Source organism: Candida oxycetoniae (genome assembly GCF_023343755.2).
Source record: "Candida oxycetoniae strain CBS 10844 chromosome Unknown scaffold75, whole genome shotgun sequence".
Taxonomy (NCBI): domain Eukaryota; kingdom Fungi; phylum Ascomycota; class Pichiomycetes; order Serinales; family Debaryomycetaceae; genus Lodderomyces; species Lodderomyces oxycetoniae.
The window spans coordinates 1-24,976 of NW_026055401.1; the positions used below are offsets into that span (position 1 = coordinate 1).

The 24,976-nt window shown below is 38.2% G+C and overlaps 9 protein-coding genes across 9 annotated transcripts; 5 read left to right on the top strand and 4 right to left on the bottom strand. All coding sequences in view use genetic code 12, as the record gives it.

Moving 5' to 3' along the window:
* Positions 1 to 1,466: 1,466 nt before the first annotated feature.
* Positions 1,467 to 3,578, top strand: KGF56_001995 (uncharacterized protein; the record flags this gene model as incomplete). The annotated part of the gene is made up of 1 exon (XM_049323177.1): positions 1,467 to 3,578. One exon carries the CDS (start codon positions 1,467 to 1,469, stop codon positions 3,576 to 3,578), a length of 2,112 nt encoding a protein of 703 aa, XP_049180933.1.
* A 511-nt stretch (positions 3,579 to 4,089) lies between these two features.
* Positions 4,090 to 7,428, top strand: RAD9 (chromatin-binding protein; the record flags this gene model as incomplete). The annotated part of the gene is made up of 1 exon (XM_049323178.1): positions 4,090 to 7,428. One exon carries the CDS (start codon positions 4,090 to 4,092, stop codon positions 7,426 to 7,428), a length of 3,339 nt encoding a protein of 1,112 aa, XP_049180934.1.
* A 123-nt stretch (positions 7,429 to 7,551) lies between these two features.
* PUT1 (proline dehydrogenase) lies at positions 7,552 to 9,075 on the bottom strand (the record flags this gene model as incomplete). The annotated part of the gene is made up of 1 exon (XM_049323179.1): positions 7,552 to 9,075. The coding sequence occupies one exon, from the start codon at positions 9,073 to 9,075 to the stop codon at positions 7,552 to 7,554; it is 1,524 nt and encodes a 507-aa protein (XP_049180935.1).
* Positions 9,076 to 10,765: 1,690 nt separating this feature from the next.
* Positions 10,766 to 13,616, top strand: KGF56_001998 (uncharacterized protein; the record flags this gene model as incomplete). Its single annotated transcript, XM_049323180.1, has 2 exons — positions 10,766 to 10,770; positions 10,907 to 13,616. 2 exons carry the CDS (start codon positions 10,766 to 10,768, stop codon positions 13,614 to 13,616), a joined length of 2,715 nt encoding a protein of 904 aa, XP_049180936.1.
* A 672-nt stretch (positions 13,617 to 14,288) lies between these two features.
* KGF56_001999 (uncharacterized protein) lies at positions 14,289 to 14,561 on the bottom strand (the record flags this gene model as incomplete). The annotated part of the gene is made up of 1 exon (XM_049323181.1): positions 14,289 to 14,561. The coding sequence occupies one exon, from the start codon at positions 14,559 to 14,561 to the stop codon at positions 14,289 to 14,291; it is 273 nt and encodes a 90-aa protein (XP_049180937.1).
* An 896-nt stretch (positions 14,562 to 15,457) lies between these two features.
* On the top strand, positions 15,458 to 17,158 carry KGF56_002000 (uncharacterized protein; the record flags this gene model as incomplete). Its single annotated transcript, XM_049323182.1, has 1 exon — positions 15,458 to 17,158. The coding sequence occupies one exon, from the start codon at positions 15,458 to 15,460 to the stop codon at positions 17,156 to 17,158; it is 1,701 nt and encodes a 566-aa protein (XP_049180938.1).
* A 340-nt stretch (positions 17,159 to 17,498) lies between these two features.
* UTP13 (Utp13p) lies at positions 17,499 to 19,832 on the top strand (the record flags this gene model as incomplete). Its single annotated transcript, XM_049323183.1, has 1 exon — positions 17,499 to 19,832. One exon carries the CDS (start codon positions 17,499 to 17,501, stop codon positions 19,830 to 19,832), a length of 2,334 nt encoding a protein of 777 aa, XP_049180939.1.
* Positions 19,833 to 19,966: 134 nt separating this feature from the next.
* On the bottom strand, positions 19,967 to 21,436 carry UAP1 (UDP-N-acetylglucosamine diphosphorylase; the record flags this gene model as incomplete). The annotated part of the gene is made up of 1 exon (XM_049323184.1): positions 19,967 to 21,436. The coding sequence occupies one exon, from the start codon at positions 21,434 to 21,436 to the stop codon at positions 19,967 to 19,969; it is 1,470 nt and encodes a 489-aa protein (XP_049180940.1).
* Positions 21,437 to 22,937: 1,501 nt separating this feature from the next.
* On the bottom strand, positions 22,938 to 24,173 carry ECM331 (Ecm331p; the record flags this gene model as incomplete). Its single annotated transcript, XM_049323185.1, has 1 exon — positions 22,938 to 24,173. The coding sequence occupies one exon, from the start codon at positions 24,171 to 24,173 to the stop codon at positions 22,938 to 22,940; it is 1,236 nt and encodes a 411-aa protein (XP_049180941.1).
* Positions 24,174 to 24,976: the final 803 nt, after the last annotated feature.

Here is a 24,976-nt window from a genome sequence, read left to right on the forward strand (position 1 = left end):
TCAGACTATCTACTCCCTCTTCAGACTATCTACTCCCTCTTCAGACTATCTACTCCCTCTTCAGACTATCTACTCCCTCTTCAGACTATGTACTCCCTCTTCAGACTATCTACTCCCTCTTCAGACTATCTACTCCCTCTTCAGACTATGTACTCCCTCTTCAGACTATCTACTCCCTCTTCAGACTATCTACTCCCTCTTCAGACTATGTACTCCCTCTTCAGACTATCTACTCCCTCTTCAGACTATCTACTCCCTCTTCAGACTATCTACTCTTTCTTCTCTCTATTACAACACTATCGAGCAAAGCGAGATTGTGTCGCTCGATAGTGTCGTAACAAGCTACAAAATGTTGCTCCACTATCGAGCAAAGAGTAAAGAGTAAAGGGAGGAGAATAGGGGGAAAGACTAAAGGAGACTAGTGTAGATGAGAGACGAGTGTAGATGAGAGACGAGTGTAGATGAGAGACGAGTGTAGATGAGAGACGAGTGTAGAGAAGAGTTATGTAGAGAGTAACTGAATTATAAAGAGAAGATATAGATATTGTGAGAGTAAAGAGCTAACATAGTGTAAAGTGGAGAGAGTGTGTAGGGACAAACTGAATATATATGATAGAGACGAGTAAAGGAGTAGAGAGTGAGTAGAGGAGCTAAGCCAATGCTAGCGGAGCCAGAGGCGACGCTAGCGAAAGTGGCTCCGCTAGTGGATGGTATAAATTACATCTTTTCTAGTCTACAGTAATAGATTACCAAACAAACCTATCTACCTTCATCTTCTCTCTACATTCATCTTCTCTCTACATTCATCTTCTCTTATCTATAGATAAAAACGTATTCTAAAACACACAGGAGGATGAAACAAACAGAGTGCTCAGTGTAGGTGGCAGTCAGTGCTGCTAGGCAGTGCTATTCCATTATCGAGCAGAGCGAGATCATGTCAGTGCTGCTCCACTATCTCGCTCTGCTCGATAGTGTCGCTCGATAGTGTTGTAACAAGCTATAAAGTGCTGCTTCACTATCTCGCTCTTCTCGATAATGAGCAGCTAGTCACCTTCATCCTCCTCATCCTTACCTTCACCTTCACCCTCATCCTCCTCATCCTCCTCCTCATCCTCATCCTCCTCATCCTCATCCTCCTCCTCACCTTCACCCTCATCCTCCTCATCCTCCTCTATGATCTATTTTTCAATTAGTCGTGTACCTTTTCAAAGTGTTGATGAAAAAAAAAAAAAAAGTGATTGATACGAAAACCTTCTTGTTTGGTTAACCATTTAGTGAGCCATCATTAAGTGAATAGGCAAAGTTTCTTGCAACCAAACAGCTCTAGGCATAACCTGTGAGCTCTGTGTAACTGTTAAATTTAACTCTTTTTTTTTATAAAAAGAATAAGTACCGAAAACATCTCGACAACTCTTTAGAGTAAGCGTCTTTTTATTATATCTTTTTTTGCTTTGAAGGGGCCCTTTATGTCTCAAGTTCAGCCAAGAAGGTCATTGAGAGCCAACAAGGGAACTCATTCGAAAAGAGAAAAGGAGGAGTATTATAATGAGGAAATGGTAGCACAGGAGGAGGGTGTTGAGTATAAGCGGTTATTAAAGAGTCATCTGCTAAAGAAGAGAGATGAGAAGGATGAAGGAAGGCAGAAGGTTGGTAACGAAGATGAGAATATTGGCGAGGATGGGGATATTGGCGAGGCAGACGAAAATGGAGAGATAAGATGTACACCATGTGGTACCATAACGGAAAACTATGATGAGGAAAGTGACCCGTATGGAGATATGATTGAGTGTGAAAAGTGTAATACTTGGCAGCATATCTCGTGTATGGGGTTGAAGATGAATGCAGTGCCTGAGCATTATCAATGTGATATTTGCTCGGGAAAACCAAGACCGCTTGTAAAGAAAAGAGGGTCAAAAGTTGTGGAATCTGGTCCACCACCAAAAAAGTCAAAGTCAAAGTCAACGTCAACGTCTTCGTCAAAGCCAAACTCAAACTCAAACTCAAACTCAAATGCGTCACGAGAAACAGGGAGTGGGGACGAATTGCACAAATCAATCGAATCATTGAAGAATTCCACACGAGTTAGCACGGCAAAGGCTTTTTATAATTTGTTCAAAAAGAGTTTTCCCGAGAAAAGTGCTGGTGAAGTTAGTGATGAAGAGAAAGAGAAAAGGGCAATTGGTTTAGCTTTGGAAATAGAGGAAATAATACAACGAGAGTTTCCTGGAAAAGCATATGTTCCTGAGGGGCGTCGAATATTGTTTGTGTTGAAAAAACAGTTTACCCCCGATATTATTTGTGGCAAGTTGACTTTGGAAGATGTAGTCAAAAAGACGCCCGAAGAGATAAATGAGGATATAAAGAGAGTAGAATTACAGAATAAGGAAAACATCAAGAATATCATTTTGGTTGAAAACGACCATTCCCAGATTGTTAGGAGAACGCACAAGGGTGATATTATCAAGGAAAATGAAAATGAAGAAAATCAACAAATGGATGAAAGCATTGAAGCTAGAGCTGTTGATCATCGTCGATTTTCTGAAGTGATTGACACAAAAACCAAAATCATTACAAACACAAGTAGACAAAATGCCTACCAAAACACAAACCCCAGGTTCAGAGATGATTTTTCAAGTGATGACGAGCATAGTGATATTGAACATCTTCTGAGCGACGTTGAGCAAGAAAAAAATGAACTTGCTGAAGATACTAATAATGATGATAATAATAATAATAATACCAATAGCAATAGTAACAATCAAGATGACAATAAAAATGACCAAGATGATGTGGTTAGCAATATTTTGAAAGCAACGGATTCACAATCTGTATCTGAACCACTGCCAACAACAAGAAAGTCCACCGAGTCGTTGAGTGATGTTGATCATGGAATGGGGAGTCCAGAAGAGAGCAAGCTTGATGCCATCTTAGTTGGAGATGATGAGTTTGCACAAAAGACAAAGCCTTTTGAGTTACCGGAGATTTGGCGTGGATCGGTGACGTTTCCTGAATTTGCTCATTTTAAAGCCATTGGAAGATTTTACTCTTCAAGTGACGAACACGACAACTATAACCTTGCAAAGGCCACGGCAAAAGAGATAATGAAAGAGCACAAGTATATTATTCGAGGTCGGTTGGAGAGATCGAGATGCGATCAATATTTGAATGAAATCATTGCTACAAGAAATCTATATTTTGTACAAATTCTGCCCCACAAGAATGACGAAGTAAGTGGTAGTCTGGATAATCAGAAGCTTTTTAGTAATTATGATAGACTATGTAATTACTTTATAAAAGAAAACAAAGTTGGTGTTTTGAGTGGTAAACCAGAATTTGTTAAAGATTCATACATCATGCCAATTGATTTCAGAGATGTTAATTTAAACAAGACTATAATGGCTCACAAGAGGGAGTCGAGAATTGGATTATTTGCTGTGTTTGTAGTGCAGAAACGATATGAACCTAGTCATCATCACACTTTTACCCACACTAATAATAACAATGAAAGGCTGCTGAATCATTATGTGAATGGTACTGAGCAAGAGAATTTGAATTTCATTTTGGATCAATTAAGGTAGTTTCAACTGGGACATTCCCCCTCCCAGCTTCCTCCACCAGCTTCCTCCACCAGCTTCCCTCCACCAGCTTCCCTCCACCAGCTTCCTTCCACCAGCGTCCCCACCAGCGTTCTCCCACCAGCTTCCTCCCCCACTGCATCGTTGGTTTGCTGGTATTAAACTACGATATGCCTTTTTTAATTTTTTATGTAGTATTCTGTAGATTTATTTAAAACTATCACCTAATGTCTTTAAACATACCTTCTCTCACCTACCTTCTCTTACGTACCTTCTCTCACCTACCTTCTCTTACCTACCTTGTCTTTAATTTGGAAACTAGTCCCTTGAATCTTGATAGAGCCCCGATTCTTAAGTAAACTGGTCAAACACGTGACCAAGTTTTAATGTATGAAAAAAAAATTGAACTTTTCAATTTCGATTCCGTTTGTTAGCACCACCATCACCACCAGTAGGACGCCCCAGTTTTGATCTATAGTAGAGCTTTACAGTGGTTTCTATAATGTATAAGTAGATGGTTGGTGATACGCAAGTGGATGAACCAAGTCAGAGCTCGCCACTTTCTCAGAAGGACGAAAATATTCATGGCACCAGTATTAGTCTTTTATTCAACTCACAAGATATTACCAAGGATGTAGTTGGGATTGGAAATAGATGGAAGCTTCATAACGCTAATAATAACGAGAATAATGATGATTCTGCAATTGTGATAGATGATATTGATGAGGAAAGTAGAAACGAAGGTTTAGAGGAGTTTCATTTGCTGGATGGAGAAGAAGGTAAAGACTATGTTATTGGGTTCCCCAAGATCGAGGACTGCTCGACACAAGTGATTGATAAACAAAGATCATTTGAAGATACAGGTAGTATTGGAGATGTTACACGATTAAAGAGTGCTATGCTGCTACCAGAGACTCAGATAATTAGGGCTCAATCCTCAATGTCACTGAATAAGGACGTTTCCACTTTGCTCAAGTTTGACGAGAGTTCTGGCAAGCAAAGAACTAGTGGGGAGGATTTTGCAGATATTGAGTTGACACCTACTACACGACAGCAGAAAGAGTTACCAGATACGCAGATCATCAATAGGAAAGACCAGCAGCGAACCATATCATCTCCAACAGAGGTTGATGAAACTGCGCAAGCCGATTTCGAAAATCAGACTACCACCATCACCAATACTACCAGTGACAATTTTTTAGAAAAAACTCAGGTAGTATCAGGAAATGAGATTGAAGAATCGAAGGAGACTCAGGTGATATCCAAGACCTCTGAAGCTTCAAAATCTTTAGGGAAACCACTGGTTTCACCAGAGAGGAAATCTGGGGTCGAGGAAATGTTTGACCAGACTCAAACAGATTCTGTTTCCATACCGATTATCCCTATAGATACTCAGGTCTTTTCCACAACATCATACTCAGTCGATCCTGTCAATTCTGAGGATACTCAAGTACTCCAATCACATAGGCAGGTTATTAATACACAAGATGCACCTGGGACTTTGGTTCCACATCAAAAACCGAAAAAAATTCTTGAAGTGCAAACAGATGACGAACATAGTACAATTGATGAGACTAACGAAGACGAAAAGGTAGAGGATGGAGAGGATGGAGAGGAGGAGGAGAAGAACAAAAAGAAAAAGGTAGAAGAAGAAGAAGAAGAAGAAGAAGAAGAAGAAGAAGAAGAAGAAGAAGAAGAAAAAGAAGAAGAAAAAGAGCAGGGAGAGGAAGAGCAGGAAGAGGAAGAGGAGGAGGTTCCTGTTGATAAAGATGTCACCAATAATTATGAAGACAGCATAGTAACACATAGAAAACGGCGACTTTCACGTAGTCCTATGAAACTAAAACGAAGCCGAACGGCAAACATTATTAGACATGTTGAGCTTGACGATGAAGATCCATTTGATAACACAGGCTCGACACCGGCAACCAATCTACGAAATCATTCCGTGCCTTTGATTTTTGCATCACCTTTTACTAACATTGTTATGTCCTCTTCGCCCCCTAGTAAACAAGTTTACAACCAACTGGTGTTGACTGATGATGGCGACGAAGCCCATATGAAAAGCGACAATACTCAAACTACAGTTGATACAGATGCAGATACAGATTTAAGCGATTCATCAGAAACTTCTTCGGACAAGACGCGATTAAAATCACCACCAAGCTCACCTGGGGCTTTAGACACTTTGACCACAGATGAAAAGACTTCTTCTGAAGAGTGGGATATTGGAATGGACAATGAGACCATCATTGATAAGTCTGCTCTGGAAAAACCTATTTTGACAAAGAAAAGAGTCAACAATGTTGTTGACTCCGAGTCGGGCACGGATGACATGACAATTAAACATAATGATGAGGAATCTTTCATTTTAAGAAGAGAGAAGTCCGATATACTTTCAGAAGCAGACGTCTTACAGCGCGAGGGGGTTTGGGCAATCTATAACTTGAAAATGTATGCCGGCCACATCATTTCAAGATCTGAAGATACTCTGGTTGTTGAGTTTTATGAGGGTTTGTATACCATAAAGAATGAAGATCTCAGTTTGCTTGATCTTAGAATTGGAGATATTGTGAATGTTAGGAAAAAACGATTCAAATGTATAGTAACGGGTTTATCATCCGGGGAGTCTGCCAGTCCTATCCATTGCATGCGCGGGTACAATGTTGTTCATTTAAAGCGACGTTCTGCAAAAGGCAGTAGAGAAAATAAAGAGTTTACTGTATCATTATCTGAATGCCATATGGAATTGAGCGACTGGGTGATACATCAGCAAAAGTTCAAGTTGGCTTTAGATGACAATTTGGTTAGCGTTTTCGCCGCATCGAGCTCTATGAGTCATCGGAATACTGAAGTTTCATTATCAACAACACCAACAAGATCTTCCAAGATGCTTTCAAGCGATGGAGTATTTTCGAAATTGAGTCCATTCCCAAAGAAGAAGCTTTTTGATCAGCAGGTATTTGAAGGGAGGTTATTTTGTATTACAAATATTGATGGTGTTGGAAAGGACGTTATCAAACAGAAAATCGAGAGCAACGGGGGCATCTTCATGGACTGCGATTTGATTGATATCTTTAAATACCCGGAGACAAATAGTGGTGGACTATGCCTATTGTATGATTATGAGACATTGCCAAAGGATATTCGATTTGGTTGCATGATTGCTAGTAACTATTGTCGGAGCTCGAAATATTTACAAGCATTGGCTTTGGGATGGCCTATTCTCTCTGATGCATATATTGATGATGTTCTTAAAGACTCGTTTAGGCTTGAGCAATGGCATGCATATTTATTGCCTGCTGGACAGTCGATTCATTTAAAAGCTTTGAAAAGTTTGGACATTTATCAGTTTAGGAGAAACTATGATCAAGATTTTCCTTTGAGCTCTCAGTTGGCAATAAATAGTAAAATGTTGATAAACTACGATGTCATAATATTAAGCAATGCTCATGAAAGTAAAAAAAACTTGATTGAGTTGGAGACGTGCAAGTTTATTTTCCACGCATTTGGTGCCAAGTCTTGGAACTGTTGCACATCTGCAATAAATGTCAAGAATGTGTTACAGAACTCCAATGGAGACGATTTTTTGGTTTATGATGATGGCAATGGTCAGGAATTATTGGAAAGTATTAACACAGACAGAAAGATAAGAAAAAGATTGTCACCATCATCATCATCATCATCATCATCATCATCATCATCATCATCTTCATCTTCATCATCAACAACATCATTAACAACAATCAAAAGGACATTTGAGGTGAAGTTAATCAATTGGGAGTGGGTGGTTCAGTGCGTCATTAGCGGATGTATCTGGAACCCCACAGCAACCATTTCTGTAGTCATTTAAAGCAAAAAAAGAGAGATTTCTTTGTCTTATTCTTGGTTTTGTTGATATTTTGTTTATTTCGTTATTCGTTTTACTAATACATATTATATATAAATAAATATATACAAATAAATAAATCAAAGGTTAAGCTGAGCTTTTGAAAAGTCTGCCCATCAATGTATTGAATGTGGCTTTGAACGTTGTCCAGCCATTACCGCTCTTTACGGCATCTCCGTTTTCTTCTAATCTTCTTAAAAGGTATTCTTTAGTTTCCAACGGTGGTCCCCAAGGAACATATTTAATAACATTATTAATCTTGTTGTTTTGAATTAAATCATAAGTAACTTCATCAGCCATACCCAATAATTGGCCCAAAACCACATTATTTTTATTTTTATTGTTCACGTTTGCATCACTGTACACTTTGGAGCTTGCTAATCTCAACGACTCTGCATTATGACTTGCCACTACCAAATGGCCAATTGTCGAGGAGTTAGCCTTTGATGATGGTTCCAATATAGAATCGATACAATAAGAAATTCCAGCATTGTAGTTGTCATCAGTGTCTTGTTTAGTCTTGTGGATGACTGTAGACCTTGCCTTTTCTGAGTGGATGTAAGCACCACGAACAAGTTTCAATCCTAACCTATAATTATTCTGGTTAGCCAATTTCTCTTCATAAGCCAACAAGTTTGCACTATCGGAGAGGTACATTTGCAAAGTACCAACAACATTAACCGGTTTGTGCATTTGGTTGAATTTTTGGTATAATTGACGTTGTAACTCGTAAACTGCTGGTTGCAAGTCGTACTTTTCAGCGTCAATAACTGCTACAACAAAAGGTGCCACTCTTTGAGGATACTTTTTTGCCAATTCAATGTTGGCGTCATAAACAGCTTGACAGGCTCTAGATGCCTTGGCAACCAATTCATCAAATGCCTTTTCTTCTCCGTTCCTGTAATTTTTCAAAACATGTGGAGCGTTTTTGACAAATCCAGTAGGTTTCAAAGCAACATAGCCCGATGGGATATCATTGATATCCTTACCTGCTGTTTCAATCATTTCAACGGTGTGGGGTACTAATATGCCGTTGATGGATTCTATGGTTTCGTCAATGATATATTCAGGATCAATATTGTCGTTTCCTTCACAAGCTTCAATAGTCAACGATATCATCACGTTGTTGATTCCTCTAGAATGCAATCTCCTTGCCGTTTTTCTCACGTCTTGGATATTGTCGCCACCACAGTAGATACGATACACCAATGCCTTGATTACCAGGATCGGCACATAAGGGAAAACCTTTATACACGTCCGAAGTACCGGATTCATCGACGTGCACAATCCCATTAACAAAAAGGAAAAAAGCTCTTTATTATCGAAAGCTTTAAGATATTGTGTAGAATGGGGGTGGGCATCTGCCTCCACCAAGTTGCCTCGGGCCGTGTTTAACAGTTGGTCAGCAGCAGCCTCGGACTGTACCCCTGGAGATATGATATGGTGGTGGTGGTGGTGGTCATTATGGTGATCCGATGAATTAATAGTTGTACTCTTTTGCGATGAGGTATCATGAAATAATCTATATCTAGGTCTAGCTTTTAAATAAGAACAAGAGGCAAAGATCGAGCGGCTTTGGGGCGAAACTCTCCCAAGATATCTCAATGACATTACAAAGCAACAATAATTAAAAAAAAGAAAAACCGGGGCAAAAACCTGTATTTGGAGAACATCTTAAAGGGATATAGATGACCCATTTATATACTCCATGAAAGCTTACCGAGATGACACCAGTTGGTAGCATTTTGAAAGTTGCAAAATAAAACCTATTGACATTTTTGACATCACAAAGACAGAATTATTAAAGAGATAAGGCAAATAAAGTAAGGCAGTTCCCGTTTGGAGAGGTAAAGCGAGAACTGAAATATTATCAAGGGAAAAGAATAGCGAGAGAGAAAGAGAAGAGAAAAAAAATAATAAATAAATTGAAGCTTCCCTTCTATAACCGATGCGTGCAGCACGTGACTTGAAGGATTTCCATTGCATATCTTTTTTCTTGTTGCAGTTTAAAAGTGGGGTCTCAGAACCATTCAATTTTTATGTTTGGTAGTGGTTTGAGTTTGTGGCATCCTTTTTGGGGTTTAATGGTTTTTATGGATTAAGGAGGATTCGCCGAGCGATTATACTAATATTATCAATGCATCTAATAGCGAGCCACACTATCGAGCGGAACGAGATAGTGGAGCACACTCGCTGCCACCGACACTATCTACCGACACTATCTACCGACACTATCGAGCAAAGCGAGATAGTGGAGCAACCCTTTGTAGGTTGTTACAGCACTATCGAGCGACACTATCGAGCGGAGCGAGATAGTGTTCATAGTGGAGCAATACTCAGTACCTTGGTGCCGCACTATCTCGCTCTACTGGACAGTGGAGCAATACTCAGTACCTTGGTGCCGCACTATCTCGCTCTACTGGACAGTGGAGCAAAACTTTGTAGCTTGTTACAATACTAGCGAGCAACACTATCGAGCAGCGCGAGATAGTGTTCATAGTGGAGCTACACTTTAAAGCTTGGTACGACACTATCTCGCTCTGCTCGATAGTGTTCATAGTGGAGCAACACTTTAAAGCTTGGTACGACACTATCTCGCTCTGCTCGATAGTGTTCATAGTGGAGCAACCCTTTGTAGCTTATTACAACACTATTGAGTGACACTATCTAGCTCTGCTCGATAGTGTGCATAGTGGAGCAATACTCAGTAGCTTGGTACAACACTATCCCTCTTGAAATAAACATTTGGTAAAACCATACCCTCTTAGAGAGACCATACCCTCTTAGAGAGACCATACCCTCTTAGAGCAAACATTTGGTAAAGCCTTACACGGATTTGTTGCTCCACTCTCTCGCTCCGCTCGATAGTGTCGGTAGATAGTATCGCTCGATAGTATTGTAACAAGCTACAAAGTGTTGCTCCACCATCTCGCTTCGCTGATAGTGTCGCTCGATAGTATTGATCTATCTACTATCGACTAGACTCGTTTCACTCGTCTAGTCTCTCTCCACTATCTCGCTCCGCTCGATAGTGTCGTGCTCGATAGTGTCGCTCGATAGTATTGATCTATCTACTATCGACTAGACTCGTTTCACTCGTCTAGTCTCTCTCCACTATCTCGCTCCGCTCGATAGTGTCGTGCTCGATAGTGTCGCTCGATAGTATTGATCTATCTACTATCGACTAGACTCGTTTCACTCGTCTAGTCTCTCTCCACTATCTCGCTCCGCTCGATAGTGTCGTGCTCGATAGTGTCGTGCTCGATAGTGTTGATGGTGGTAGCGCTTCAATCATTAAGCGATGAGGTGAAAAATTAGTATATACCTAAACCCCAAAGAAAAGATTGATTAATCTTTACAAGTAGATGCTTCAACAGAGTTGTCTACGAGGGAGAAGGAGATATATACTAAATCCCTTACTGTATCAACTTTGCCTTTTTAGCTTTTCTCGCAAACTTAAAATTGATGAGATATTAGCACCAATACCAACACCAACAAATGTCAAATCGAAAAGACTCTTTTTGAGCCCATCCGACATTGAAAAACGTAAAAAACTGTATCAAAAGAAACGTACGACAACTCGAAATGATAGCAAATCTCCTCTCAAGCGACAATCACAAGGACATGGACTAAAAACACAGGAACGGCCCAGAGTTGACCCACTATTATTTACAAAATTGTTTCCTACTTATGAACTGAAACTTTCAACAAGAACCAACAACAAAAAAGAAGCAGAAGTGAAAACTAAACAAGAAGAAGAAGAAGAAGAAGAAGAAATTTTTAGCTACCTTGAAAGCTTCAAACCGTTTGAGTCCGTCATTGGAGTTGCAAGATTTGAGAATATAGCGAAAAGTCTTGATAAGGCATTCAAGAAAAGACAGCTTGCTGAGTATATCAACTATTTGAAAAAGAAGTTTCCCGAGAAAAAGAAGTTGACAAAAAATCTTACAAAACCTCAGCTTATACAATCTATCATATCTGAGGGATGGAATATAACGAAATCCTCAAAACTAGGCGGAGGGCAAGTAATGAGCACTAAGGTGTTTGGCTTGACCCCAGTGATTCAGTTTTTGCTAAAACAGAAACGATCTCAATTTCTTCAAAATCTCGTGTCATCTAAATTGCAAACAAAATTGATAGGTTCAAACTTGATTGTTTCTGGGTTGACTTCCAAACTTACATTTTTAGAGGCGGAATTCGCTCATCTTGCTGATAATATACAAACTAAGATCTTGGATCTTTCTCAATTAAAGCCTTTTTACAATTTGGAGAATATCGATTTGGAGAGTATTTGCGAAACATCTCTGGTGTTTATTGAAAAGACTGATGATGACAAACTTGTCCTACTGGCTAGTTTTCAAGATGATATTAATTTGGCAAAAAGATTAATAAGTTGGAGTATTAGCGAGCAAAATCGGCATATAAAGACCAACATTTACAACAAAAATGTGTTTCTTAAGGCAAGTTATGTCCCTTTTTTAAACAACGAAGTATGGACATGGTCTGAGAAAGATTTTCAATACTATAGCATATTTAAAAATGACGAAAGACCCGGGCGCTACAATGATATTATATTTGAGAAATTTGACAAAATGAATGATATCTTTTTAGAATCAAAGAGTTTAGAGGAATTATCGAATTCTCGACTTTCTTTTAAACTAGAATCTTCAAGATCTCTTGATGAAGGTCTCAAGTTTCTCAATAGAGATATATCTAATGCAAATGCACATGCTATACTTGAGAACGAGGGTCCCAAAGAGGATTCTAAAATAAAGGATGTTATTGCAGCATTTGATTGGAAGAAATTATTAAGCAACCAAAGCGCTTCACCATTACTAAAGAGCGAAAAGGAAAAGCATGAAAGTCTTGAAGAGTTGCGTCATCATTTAGGCTCATTCACTGAGAGCAATTTTGACATTGATGAGTTTCCTGATGTGTCCAAATTAGTGGAAGATGTGGAGAAAAAGAGTAATGATCAAGTTGTTGATGATTTGAGAAAGGAGTTGGGAGCCTTTAGTAGTGATTCTTCTTCTGAAGTTTCAATGTTTGACGAATTGTTGGAAGGAGTTGACACCGTGACTTCCAATGAAGCTAACACGAACGATTATGGTTGTTTGAGAGAAGGAACACAGGAGAATAATAATACTGATATCGATGACAATATCAGAATAGAGGGGAATAATAACAATAATGATATTGATGACAATATCAGAATGGAGGAGAATAATAACAATAATGATATTAATGACAAATTGATTTTTCCAGAAATACTGTCCCTCAAAGAAAGTGAAATTGATGAATTTTATGACCAGTTGAACTTGGATGGGAAAAGCGAGGATCCTTTGTTATTTCAAACTTATACTCTTCAATTTGGTTCGATATTACTTCAAGAACGCAAAAGCAACACCAAGATCTTTCAAATTCCTTCTTCTCCGACGGTAACTAAGGAAAGCCAATTCAAATTCTTAACCAATGTACCGTTCATCAAGGATATTGCATCTTCATTGCCCATTTTATTTGATAAAAATCAAGCTTTCACAAACAAGTTCCAAATCCGGTTAATACCATCCATCTACCAAGATTCAAACAACTTAAATTCAAAGCAAATTGCCAACTATCCACCTATTGAAATCCAGGCTAATTTAAACAGTTGGGGTAAGATTGATTTGGACACTCTTGAGATTTTATCTATTGAAACCATGAACAATATATGCATACCTTTGCACCATCTTCCATGTGATATACAGATATCAAAAACAAGCATTAGCAATAAGCTACCGTTACCCCTGAAGCTGGAGCACGAGCAACCTGACTCTGTAGATTTGTCAACTAGATTCAGTAGTCAACCTGATTTGGCAAATTTCCTTGAAAAATCAAGTCTACACTTTACTGGTAAAGATAAAGTACATATCGAGCCCTCGATTGAGTTGATCGTTGACAATAAGCTAGTGAAGTACGACTTTGTTCACCTCACATATAGAACTGATCTTTCATTTGATTTTAGAGGCAGAGAAGTATGTTTGAGTTTGTTAGAGGGCGGTGAATTTGGAGGAAGAAGATTCGAAGTAATCATGGGCGAAGGAAAACTAACCAAGGAGGAATTTGGTAAATTTGTCAAGGATGGAATTCGATTTATCTCACTAATTAAATGAAAAATGGAGTTCGATTCATCACACTAATTAAATGAAAAATGCATTTTTTTTTAACTCAAGTATATAGATTTTGTAAATACAGTAAACATATTACGGTGAAGCTGAAAAAGAGAGGAAGCTTGCTTTCTAGTGTGGAATCAAGTTTGGTTGCTAATAGAAAAAACCTCTACCCCCTCCCCCTTCACCCATTAGGGATTGAAAAATATGAAGGCTTGACATACCAACCTATATTATCTTGGTGCACTTTGTAGACACTATCGAGCAGAGCGAGATAGTGATGATAGTGTTGGTGGAAGCTCCACTATCGAGCAGAGCGAGATAGTGATGATAGTGTTGGTGGAAGCTCCACTATCGAGCAGAGCGAGATAGTGATGATAGTGTTGGTGGAAGCTCCACTATCGAGCAGAGCGAGATAGTGATGCTAGTGTTGGAGGAAGCTCCACTATCGAGCAGAGCGAGATAGTGATGCTAGTGTTGGTGGAAGCTAGTGTTGGTGGCAGCTAGTGTTGGTGGAAGCTAGTGTTGGTGGCAGCTAGTGTTGGTGGCAGCTAGTGTTGGTGGAAGCTAGTATTGGTGGAAGCTAGTATTGGTGGCAGCTAGTGTTGGTGGCAGCTAGTATTGGTGGAAGCTAGTGTTGACCTATCTACTATCGACTAGACTCGTTTCACTCGTCTAGTCTCTCTCCAACTTCAGAATATGTTCCTCTAACTTAGCAATTGATGTTTGAAGAGCCACTACATCCGATTGCACCACCTCGTTTGCAAAGTTGTACTGATCAAGCAAATAATAATATGAAGCACCACCAGTAAGTGTAATTCCAAGTAACAAGCCAATGACCCCGCCTCTAAAGCCACTTATTTTTCTTGGTTTACCAGTGACTGAAGCACCGGTCGAATATGAACGGAATGCAATTGAAGCTGGTTTCAAGACTCTAGCAGATAACATTGTTTCAAAGAAAACTAACAGGAAAACAATATACTTACTTGTAATGTTTGGTTAAAAAAAGAGTATTTAATTTTTTTTCAATCTATAACTTGTAATGGCCAATTAGAGTTGTGTGTTTCTTTAACAAGTCTGGTGATGATTTGTCAAATAAATTAACCAAAAAGGAAGTGCGAGAATGGAAAAGAGATGTGTAGAGACAAACACTCGAAAACACTCTCGAGCAGAGCGAGAGAGTGTTGTAGTAAGTAACCCCGTGCGTATCGAAAAACACTCGAAAACACTCTCGAGCAGAGCGAGAGAGTTGTTGCAGTAAGCTACCAAGGGTTGCTCCACTATCGACAAACACTCTCGAGCAGAGCGAGAGAGTGTTGTAGCAAGATATAAAGGGTTACTTCACTATCGACAAACACTTTCAAGCAGAGGGAGAGAGTGTTGTAACAAGCTATATAGTGTTGTAGCAAGCTATAAAAGGTTGCTCTACTATCGAACAATACTCTCTCCCTCTGCTTGAGAGTGTTGTAGCAAGCAACAAAGGGTTACTTCACCATCGAACAACCCTGTGTGTATCGAAAAACACTCTCTCGCTCTGCTCGAGAGTGTTGTAACAAGCTACAAAGGGTTGCTCCACTATCTCGCTCTGCTCGACAGTGTAGCTTGATAGTGTTACAAAGTATTGGTGGCAGATAATCTTGTTCTCTGTTTGATAATTTTCTTTAGCTATAGTATAGTGTAGAACTGGTTTATCAAGAGAACCTTTATCAAGAGAATCTTTTGAAAAGAAAACCTTTAGAAAGAAAACCTTCTAGAGAGAACCTTCTAGAGAGCCTTTTAAGAGCCTTTCAGAGAGCCTTTTAGATAACCTTTTAGATAACCTTTTAGATAACCTTTATATTTGAATGTTTGGAAGGTCATGGCATACTCTAGTGCCTAGTATTAAGCTCGATAACCGTGCCATTCGACGAGTAGCAACTATAAATCATAACCTGTTTTCTCGGTCAAAGCCGCCGACACGGTTTGGGTTTGGGTTTGGGTACATCTATCCAACGTTTGTCTTTGTAGCGGGCGCTGGAACTATTTATATCATTGACAAGGAATACAAGTCCAATCTAGTGACAAGATCTGCTCGAGCATTGTATGTACTACTATGGATAGCATATGCCTACGGATACGATTCTCAAAGTTACGAGAACATTGACGACTTGCATGAAATTGCAAGCGAGAGACTATTACAGACTTTGGTTCGAAATAAAGGTCTTTATATTAAACTAGGCCAGGCAATTGCCAACCAGGGCAGTTTATTCCCTCAAGCTTATCAAAAGCGATTCCCTCAGTTGTACGATGAGGCGCCTTCGCAACCTTGGGACAAAGTCGATCAAGTTTTGAAGCAGAATCTCGGTTTGGATTATGAAGCAAAGTACTTTGATTGGATCGACCGTGTTCCAAAGGCTAGTGCATCAATAGCGCAGGTTCACAGGGCGAAACTAAAAAAGGATTTGGGTTCTGCAGAAGTAGCACTAAAGGTTCAGCATTATTATATTGATAACCAAATTGCTGTGGATTTGTGGGTTTATAGATTCATTTCAAGTGTTTACGAAAGAGTATTTGATGTTCCCTTGAAAATGTTCACCAGTTACGTTTCTGAGCAAATGATAAAAGAGACTGATTTTGTTAATGAAATGAACAACTCAATGTATACGCAACATCTAATCGACCGTGATCCGTTGTTGCAAAATGAGAATATAAAAATCCCCAAAAATTACCCCCAGTTGACCACGAGGCAGGTACTTCCGGCAGAATGGATCGATGGAATAGCTTTGACCGACAAAGAGGTATTGATAAATCTGGGGTACGATGTAAAGTTGATAATGACACAATATATCAAGTTACTCGGTCGACAAATTTTTAGTTATGGCTTTGTCCATTCAGATCCACATCCTGGAAATTTATTAGCAAGGTTCGATGAAAAAGGGGAACAACAATTGGTTTTGCTTGATCATGGTCTTTACATATCCTTGCCCAGCAAATTCAGGTTGCAATACTGTCAGCTTTGGAAACACTTGTTTACATTCAACAAAGAGAAAATAGAAGAGATTGGTCGCGACTGGGGTATCCAATCTGCAGAGATTTTTGCTACACTTGTCCTGCTAAAACCGGTTAAATTTGACTCACCAAAAAAGAATCAAGGGGGAAAGCAAGGGGATACGGGTCATGAAGATACAAGGGATGTTTCGGACTTGTTGAGATCTTTCATTAAAGACGAGCTGATGTTTCCCAAAGAGTTACCCTTTTTAACCAGAACTATGAGAATGATTCAAAATTTGAACCAACAATTTGGATCACCAGTGAATCGTGTTAATTTGTTGACAAAGGAAGCTATAAATGTTTTGTTAACAAATGGGAAATTAACCTGGATTGATTACTGGGACTTGCTCAAGGTTAATGTAAGTTTGTTTTTATCGGGTTTCATTTTCAGGTTAATAAGAGTACGCCAATGGATAACTGGAGATAGATATGGCGGTAAACAAAAAGGGTTGGAGGATTACATTGAGATGTATATGCAGAATACTGCAAAGTCATTGGGTATGGAGTGGATGTAGAAGTTTGGAAACTGTCTATCGAGCAAAGCAAGATAGTCTATAGAGAGTATAGATGGAATATCATAAAGAGCATCGCGTAGACTCGTAAAGCCAATTTTAACGATGCTCATCTCATCTCATCTCATCTCATCTCATCTCATCTCGTTCTGGAAAAAAAAAAAAGATTTATATATATACATATATATGTATAAAGAACAAGCATTACGTTGTAGAAGATTACCTCTCTGCCCCCCCACACACACCTACAATGGACTTGAAAACAACATACACTCATCGGGACGTTGAACCCATATATGTGGGTTCGACCAGCGCGACTATAAACACCTCCAACGGCCAATATATGGCCACACCTTTAAACGAAGATGTTATAATTACCGATCTCGAAACGAATCAGGTATACCATAAAGTAGCAGGAGATGACGATGAGGTGATTACAAGTCTATGTTTTACATCTGACGGGAGGTATCTTGCAATATGCTCTCAATCGCAGCAACTACAAATCCTTCATATGGAAACGAAAAGCATTCAAAAAACTTTCAAATTATCTTCGCCTGTTTATATATCCACTTCGGACTCTACTTCAAGTTTATTTGCATTTGGTGGCTCTGATGGAGTAATCACTGTATGGGATATCGAAGGTGGATTTATCACGCATTCCTTAAAAGGACACGGTACTACAATTTGCTCAATAAAGACATATGGTGAACCCCATGATTCAATATGGAGATTAGCTTCGGGCGATACGATGGGTACGGTAAAGATATGGGATTTGGAAAAGAAAAAGTGTTTGCATACTTTGAACGATCACAACACTGCCGTCAGAGGTGTTGCCTTTGATGATGAGTATGAGTATTTCTTATCTGGAGGAAGAGACCATGTTGTAATCATTTATTCAACTAAAAACTTTAAACCGCTTTTTACCTATCCTATCGATGAGCAAATTGAAGCAAGTGGGTTTGTTAGATATGTCAATAACAAGCAATACTTTTTCACTGCTGGGTCAAAAAACATCTTGAGAATTTGGGAAATAAAAACGGGTGACTTGATTGCGAAATCATTCACGCCTTTGGAAACTAACGAAGAATTGATGATTATTGATGTCGTAAAACTAGACAACAATAATGAGAGTATGTACTTGGTTATAAGTGATCAAACTTTGATTGAGTTGGATTTAAATATTGAGGATCAAAGAATTCAACAGAATGACGTATTTGAGTTGCCTGTGAAGAGAAAGATTGCTGGTAACCAAGGTATTATTGCCGATATCAAGTATGCCGGACCTAACCACAACTTGTTGGTTATGGCTACTAATTCTCCAGCTTTGAGAATCATGAGTTTTGATAAACCATTTGAATTGAGATCATATGAGGGCCATACAGATTTGCTTAATGCAGTAGATGTAAGTCATGACGGGAGGTGGATTGCTACTGCGTCCAAGGATAAAGAAGCAAGACTTTGGGCTTGGGATGAAGAGAAACAAGATTTTGAAAATTTTGCAGTGTTTCAAGGACATGCAGGTCCAGTCACTGCTATCAGCTTGAACAAAACGACACCATCATCATCTTCTTCTTCAGCAGCAGCAGCAGCAGCTCCTGTTTTCCTCATAACTGGTTCGAGTGATCTCACTATAAAGAAATGGAAGATACCCAAAGAAAAAGGACAAGTAATTAAACACTCTGTGTTCACCAGGAGGGCTCATGATAAGGATATCAACGCTATAGATGTGTCACCTAATGACGAGTTTTTTGCAACTGCTTCATATGATAAATTAGGAAAAGTATGGAGTACAGAATCCGGTGAGACTGTTGGAGTTTTGAAGGGCCATAAGCGAGGACTTTGGGATATTAACTTTTATAAATATGACAAGTTAATAGTCACTGGGAGTGGTGACAAGACGGTGAAAGTTTGGTCATTGAGTGATTACACATGTAAAAAGACATTCGAAGGTCACACCAACGCCGTGCAACGAGTCAAATTTTTCAATAGTGTAAGCCCCCAGTTGATATCCACTGGTGCTGATGGATTAGTGAAAGTTTGGGACTACAAGTCTGGCGAAACGGTCAAGACTTTGGATAATCATGATAATAGGATATGGGCATTGGGTATCAAAGATGAGGAAGGTGATAGCTTTACAACTGCTGATGCTGATGGAAAAATAACGCAATGGCAGGATAATACTGCTGAAGAGAATCGATTGCAGGAGGTTCAAAAAAAGAACAAAATAGAACAAGAACAAAACTTGAGCAACTCCATGAAGAATCAGGATTGGAGCAATGCTTTTCTTCTTGCATTGACCTTGAATCATTCAATGAGACTTTACCATGTGATAAAATCGTCCATAGAAGCAAATGTAGATAGCGAGTCAGCAATTGGATCTTTTGAGTTAGAAACGACAATCGGCAATCTAAACAATGAGCAGTTACTTTGCTTGTTCAAAAGAATCCGAGATTGGAACATTAATTTCAAGTTTTTTGAAATTAGCCAGAGTCTACTACATGTTATTTTGCACAATTTCAGTATCGACAAATTGATTGAGATACCTGGAATTATGAAGATTGTTGAGAGTATTATACCCTACAACGAACGTCATTACAGTAGGTTAGATGAGTTGATTGAGGAGACATATGTGTTGGACTACACCCTCGAACAAATGAACCAGTTGCTGATGACATAGATGGTCTTTAAAAAAAAAAAAAAAAATTAAAAAAATTAAAAAAATTAAAAGTATAACTCTTTTCTTTGGTTCTTTCTTCTCTATTATATATGCAGTTGTAATTTATTTTTTTTTCATTTATCCTTTCTTATTGATTAAATAACATCACCATTCTTGAATGTTTTGCCTTTGACAAACTCTAGACCCTCTCCGCCGTAGCTTGTTAATGGGCTGATTTCGACGAGGTCATCTTCATTTTCCAATAAGCCGCCATTTTCTTTCACCCAGTTAGTGCCTCTAGCCAAGTAATCCAGTTTACAAGTTGTAGGAGTATCATTCTTTGCACCATCAGCGTTTTTCAATGGTGAGAATTCATCCAGTCTATCAACTTCAAGACAGCCAAATTTCTCTAATTCGACCGAAGGGAAAACATCAAAAATAAACTGTTCTAATTTTATACCATTTGGTTCCACTGGCTTGTGAGATTCATCTGTTTTCAAATTAATGCAAGGTATCTTTTTTTTAGCAATGTGGAATGGGAGATACTCTTGAGATGAGATCCATTTAGGAATCATTCTGGCCAATAAATCCACAGAGTAATAATGGTTAACAATGTTAGCAGCACGAAGAAACAACTTGTTTGAATCTTGAGGATCCTTTTTTTCAGCCAATTCTTTTGAGATTTCACTGTACTCAATCACACACGGTCTATTTGTATCCTTGTTCAACACAATTAACCCAACGCTTTCGTTGGCGTCTCTTTTCCGTACAACTTTTGTAGCCAAGTCAAAGTTTTTGTCAATTGCAAAACCCAAGAAAACAGGATCAGCAACTTTTACAAGTGAGTTGTCGACACAGTACATGTGGATATGTTTGATTCCCTTGCTTATCATGTCTTCCAATATGCCATTATTTTGTAATGATTTGTACAAACCGCCATTTCCATCTGGCGCTTCGCAAATTGCATTCTTAGAATGAAGCAAGATTTTCTCACCATTAATATCAAAGCATGGTAATTTCCCCTGATCAAAGAATTTGATTTGGGACTTGTTTAACCCGAAAAAATTGTGCTGTTTAAAAAATGCTTCTGTTGAAGTTCTTGTTGGCCCACTGGTCATGATATACCAAACAATTTCCGGCACGAAATCCAAATTAAACTTTTCTCGAGTCAAATTTGCAATCTTCAATATCTTTTCTGCCTGGATTTGGAATAGCGACTTTTGTGAGGGTAAATGAATATCAAAACAACCTTTTGGGTCATCTGAGCCTAACCTCGTACCCTGGCCACCTGCCATTAACAAAATTGCAACTTCGCCATTTGCAATGGCCTTGTATCCCAACTCGGACCAGCGGTTATAAACGTCCTTGGCAAGACCAATGGTTGAAGCCGTTTGTTCATCTGGTAACTGGGTAAAACTGCCTGAAGATGAGTTTGCTAGGGAAAACTTGATAGCCTCGGAAACGGTTTTGACCAATTTCATGGGGTCCTCAATCGTTGATAGCTGGTTGACAAGGACTTGCTGTTCTTTTGCCGATAATGTTTCATAGTACTTGAACAAATGACCCTGATCGGCTTTTTTGAAAACCTCTATAATTTTTTGCTGATAATGTGATTCAACCGTCATTGCAAATCAAAAGAGAATATTTATAGGCTAGTATTAAAGAAAACTCACCATGTATCTCTATCAAAAAAGAAGAAAAAAAGGGAGCAAAATACCAAAGTAATCAGTCTGTACTTGAAGAGTCTAGCCTATATTTGGCAATTACATACATATATATATATAGATGATTTTTTTAATATATACATTTTTTCCGTATCGAGAACAAAGGTATATTTACAAACTTCTATAAATAGAGCATTTAACAGAAATTTCATTTCACCAGTAGTCAAGGTAATATGTAAGAGTATGAATTATCTATTACGCTTGGCCAGATACGCAGGGGTGTAAAGATTATTTTATGGTACCTTCTCTTTCACTATCTTCCACCATCTTTCATCCCTCATCGCCGCCGCCCCTGTTAGAAATTATTATACTCATCGAGTAACTACTACAGTTCCATTGACGATACATTCTGAAAAAAAAATTATGTAACTTAAAAAGCTTCTCTTTTTTTTTTTGAGGAGCAGTGAAACACATACATACATACATACAATACCAGTCATATTGCCTAAAAAAATATAAATCTATAGATAAAGAGTATTTGCATTCAAAATATAGTTTCCATAAAGGTGAAAGTATTTTGGATTCAAAATATAGTTTCCAAAGGTGACGGAGAGTATATAGTTTCCAAAGGTGACGGAGAGTATATAGTTTCCAAAGGTGACGGAGAGTATATAGTTTCCAAAGGTGACGGAGAGTATATAGTTTCCAAAGGTGACGGAGAGTATATAGTTTCCAAAGGTGACGGAGAGTATATAGTTTCCAAAGGTGAGACGGAGAGTATATAGTTTCCATAAAGGTGAGATTTTGCAATTCTTGCAAAAAATTCCTTAAATTGGTTTTTAAATTGGGTTACATGGAAGAGAGGGGTCCAAAAAGTAGTTCACAACCGTTGTATTTACAAAAAAACTTCGTAAATACAAAGCTTGTTAAACATTGTCCATGTTTCTCTATTTTCTGTGCTCCCTTAGCTTGCTTGGTTGGAGGTGCAAAGAAACGCCCTGTTATTGCAAAAAAGGGGTGTGAAAGGCGGGGTGGCAAAAAAATAGGTATGTATCATTGAGTGTGTATCCCTTGAGTATATACCCTCGATTGTATATCCCTTGAGTATGTTTCCTCGTATATGTATCCCTCACACGGATTTGTGTTTTTATCCGTTTCGCCAAAATGGTTATGTGGTAGCGCATGATTTCGGTTACAACTTGGTAGCCATGTAAATTGATATACAACCTGGTAGCATACTACTTGGTAGCCATATAAATTAACATACAGTTTGAGTAAAGGATTTTAATATAGTGACAATTTCAGAGCATACAATTAATTTCATTTAAAGAAAAGAACACTATTGACACTATTGACACTATAGACACTATCGAGCAAAGCGAGATAGTGTCGATAATGGGCAACTACTGACACACGGCTTTGCTACTTCACTACTCGCTTCGCTCGATAGTGTCTATACCCTCTAAAGTAAAGCAAGTACACCAACCAATCCAGTCAAGAAAGAGCCCGGAACAATCAACTTGTTTACTCCGTTTTCTCTGTTACCAGTAGATGTAGTTGTCGAGCCGGAACCATCAGTTGAGTCGCTACTAGAAGTACTTGTAGATTGTGAACTCAACATTGATTCCTCAACACCAGCAGCGCAGATATAATTGTGACCTTCAATGTCTCCTGCATCGTGTAATGCATTGAATTCTGAACAATCGAAATCTTCAGAAGAAGAATTCAATTCAAAATCACCATTAACTCTTTGCAAGCTCGAAACGGTAAAATTGGTGATTGGACCAGCAATGCTCACGGCACCTCTAATTCTTTGCAAACTATTAAACGAGTCATCCAAGTTTTCCAATTGAGTATTGTTGAACATTCTTAATTCTCCGCTAATTTCCCTCAACGAGTTCAAGCTTAAATCGGTTAAATCGTCATTGGCAAAAATTTGCAAAGAAGAGCCAACAGTTTCCAACTTTGAAACATTCAATTTATCAAAAGTATTATAACTAAACGATAATGATCCGTTAACTGCTGTCAAGTTGGAGGCGTAAAACTCACCGACATCTTGAATTGTTAAATTGGAGGCCCATTTCAAAGCATTCAAATAGACAATAGCATTATCATTGTTGAAACTCAATACTAAAGAATCGGTAACGGTTTGCAAATTGACAAACTCGATATGAGTGATATTCTTGTTATTGTTGATATTCATATGGTCAATAGTATCAAATGCAGCTAATCCGTTCAAATTGGACAACGCGGTATCTGACAAAACAACTTTTCCCGCCTTTGAAACATCCTGGTTCAAATTCAAAATGGCAAAGGATGGCAAGGAAATAAGTTCCAAATCATCGGCAATGCTCAATGAATTCAAATCGATCGAATTCAATTGAGTAACATTGTTCAAAACCAAGGAACCTGTAATATTCTGTAATTGGTTCAAGTTCAATGAAATAATTGAACCTGAGTTTGTTATCAAGACTTTTCCTTTAATGACTGTAACTCCCGACAAGTCAATCGAATTAAGGGAATTACCGGTGATTGTAATATCACCATCCAAAGTAGGACAAGCATTTAACGATTGTATACCGGTTGGGTCTATAATCAGCGTTTTTGAAAAAGAACACGAGTCGGTATCATTATCCGCAGCCTGAACTAACACCGTCGTCGTTGATACTATTAGCGCAATGAGTGACTTGAAATGCATCTTTATTAGAGGGAAGGGCTGAACAACGCTAAAAAAAAAAAAAAAAAAAGAAAAGAAAAAGGAAAAAGGAAAAAGGAAAAATTCAACGTAACTTCTTGGAAAAAAAAACCCGCCCTTGAGTGATAATTATATACAATGAGGAATAATTAGAAAATCTAATTAAATGATACTTGAATAGGGAGAGAAAAGCCCCATGTTGTAATCAAAAAATATCTTTCTCAAAAATAAAAGAAAGAAAAGTGTATTTGATTATTTGATTTAATTTTTTCTTAGCTGCAAAAAAGAATTTTTTGGTCTGTCCCAATTTGGCAATGTAGGGTGAGACAAATAATACTGTTACTAATGCAGCATTAATAGTGCAACAATATAATATATAAAGATAAAAATAAAACAATAAGGTAAAGCATAATAAAAGTATAAAGAATGTAAATATGAATATAAGAATGTAAATAAAAATATAGAATGTAAATAAAAAACCCAACTAATTGAATGCTAACTAATTTAATGCCAACTAAATGCTGCGGTGTGATGCACCGCAGCATTTTCATCAAGAGACATATTTTGTACAAACTCTTGTGCAATCCTCAACATGTACTAAAAATATTATAGGATACGAGGCAAAAAAAAAAAAAAAAAAAAATTGTGATTGAGAAAAGAATCAGTCGATATGGAAGAGCAAGTTAGATTGAAACAAATATTCTCTTTTCGGTTTGCTTTTTATCCCATGTGGGACAAATCATAGGTTTTGAAGATGAATTGTTTCGCAATTGACAGTAGATACAAGTAATTCAGTAATTGTAAAC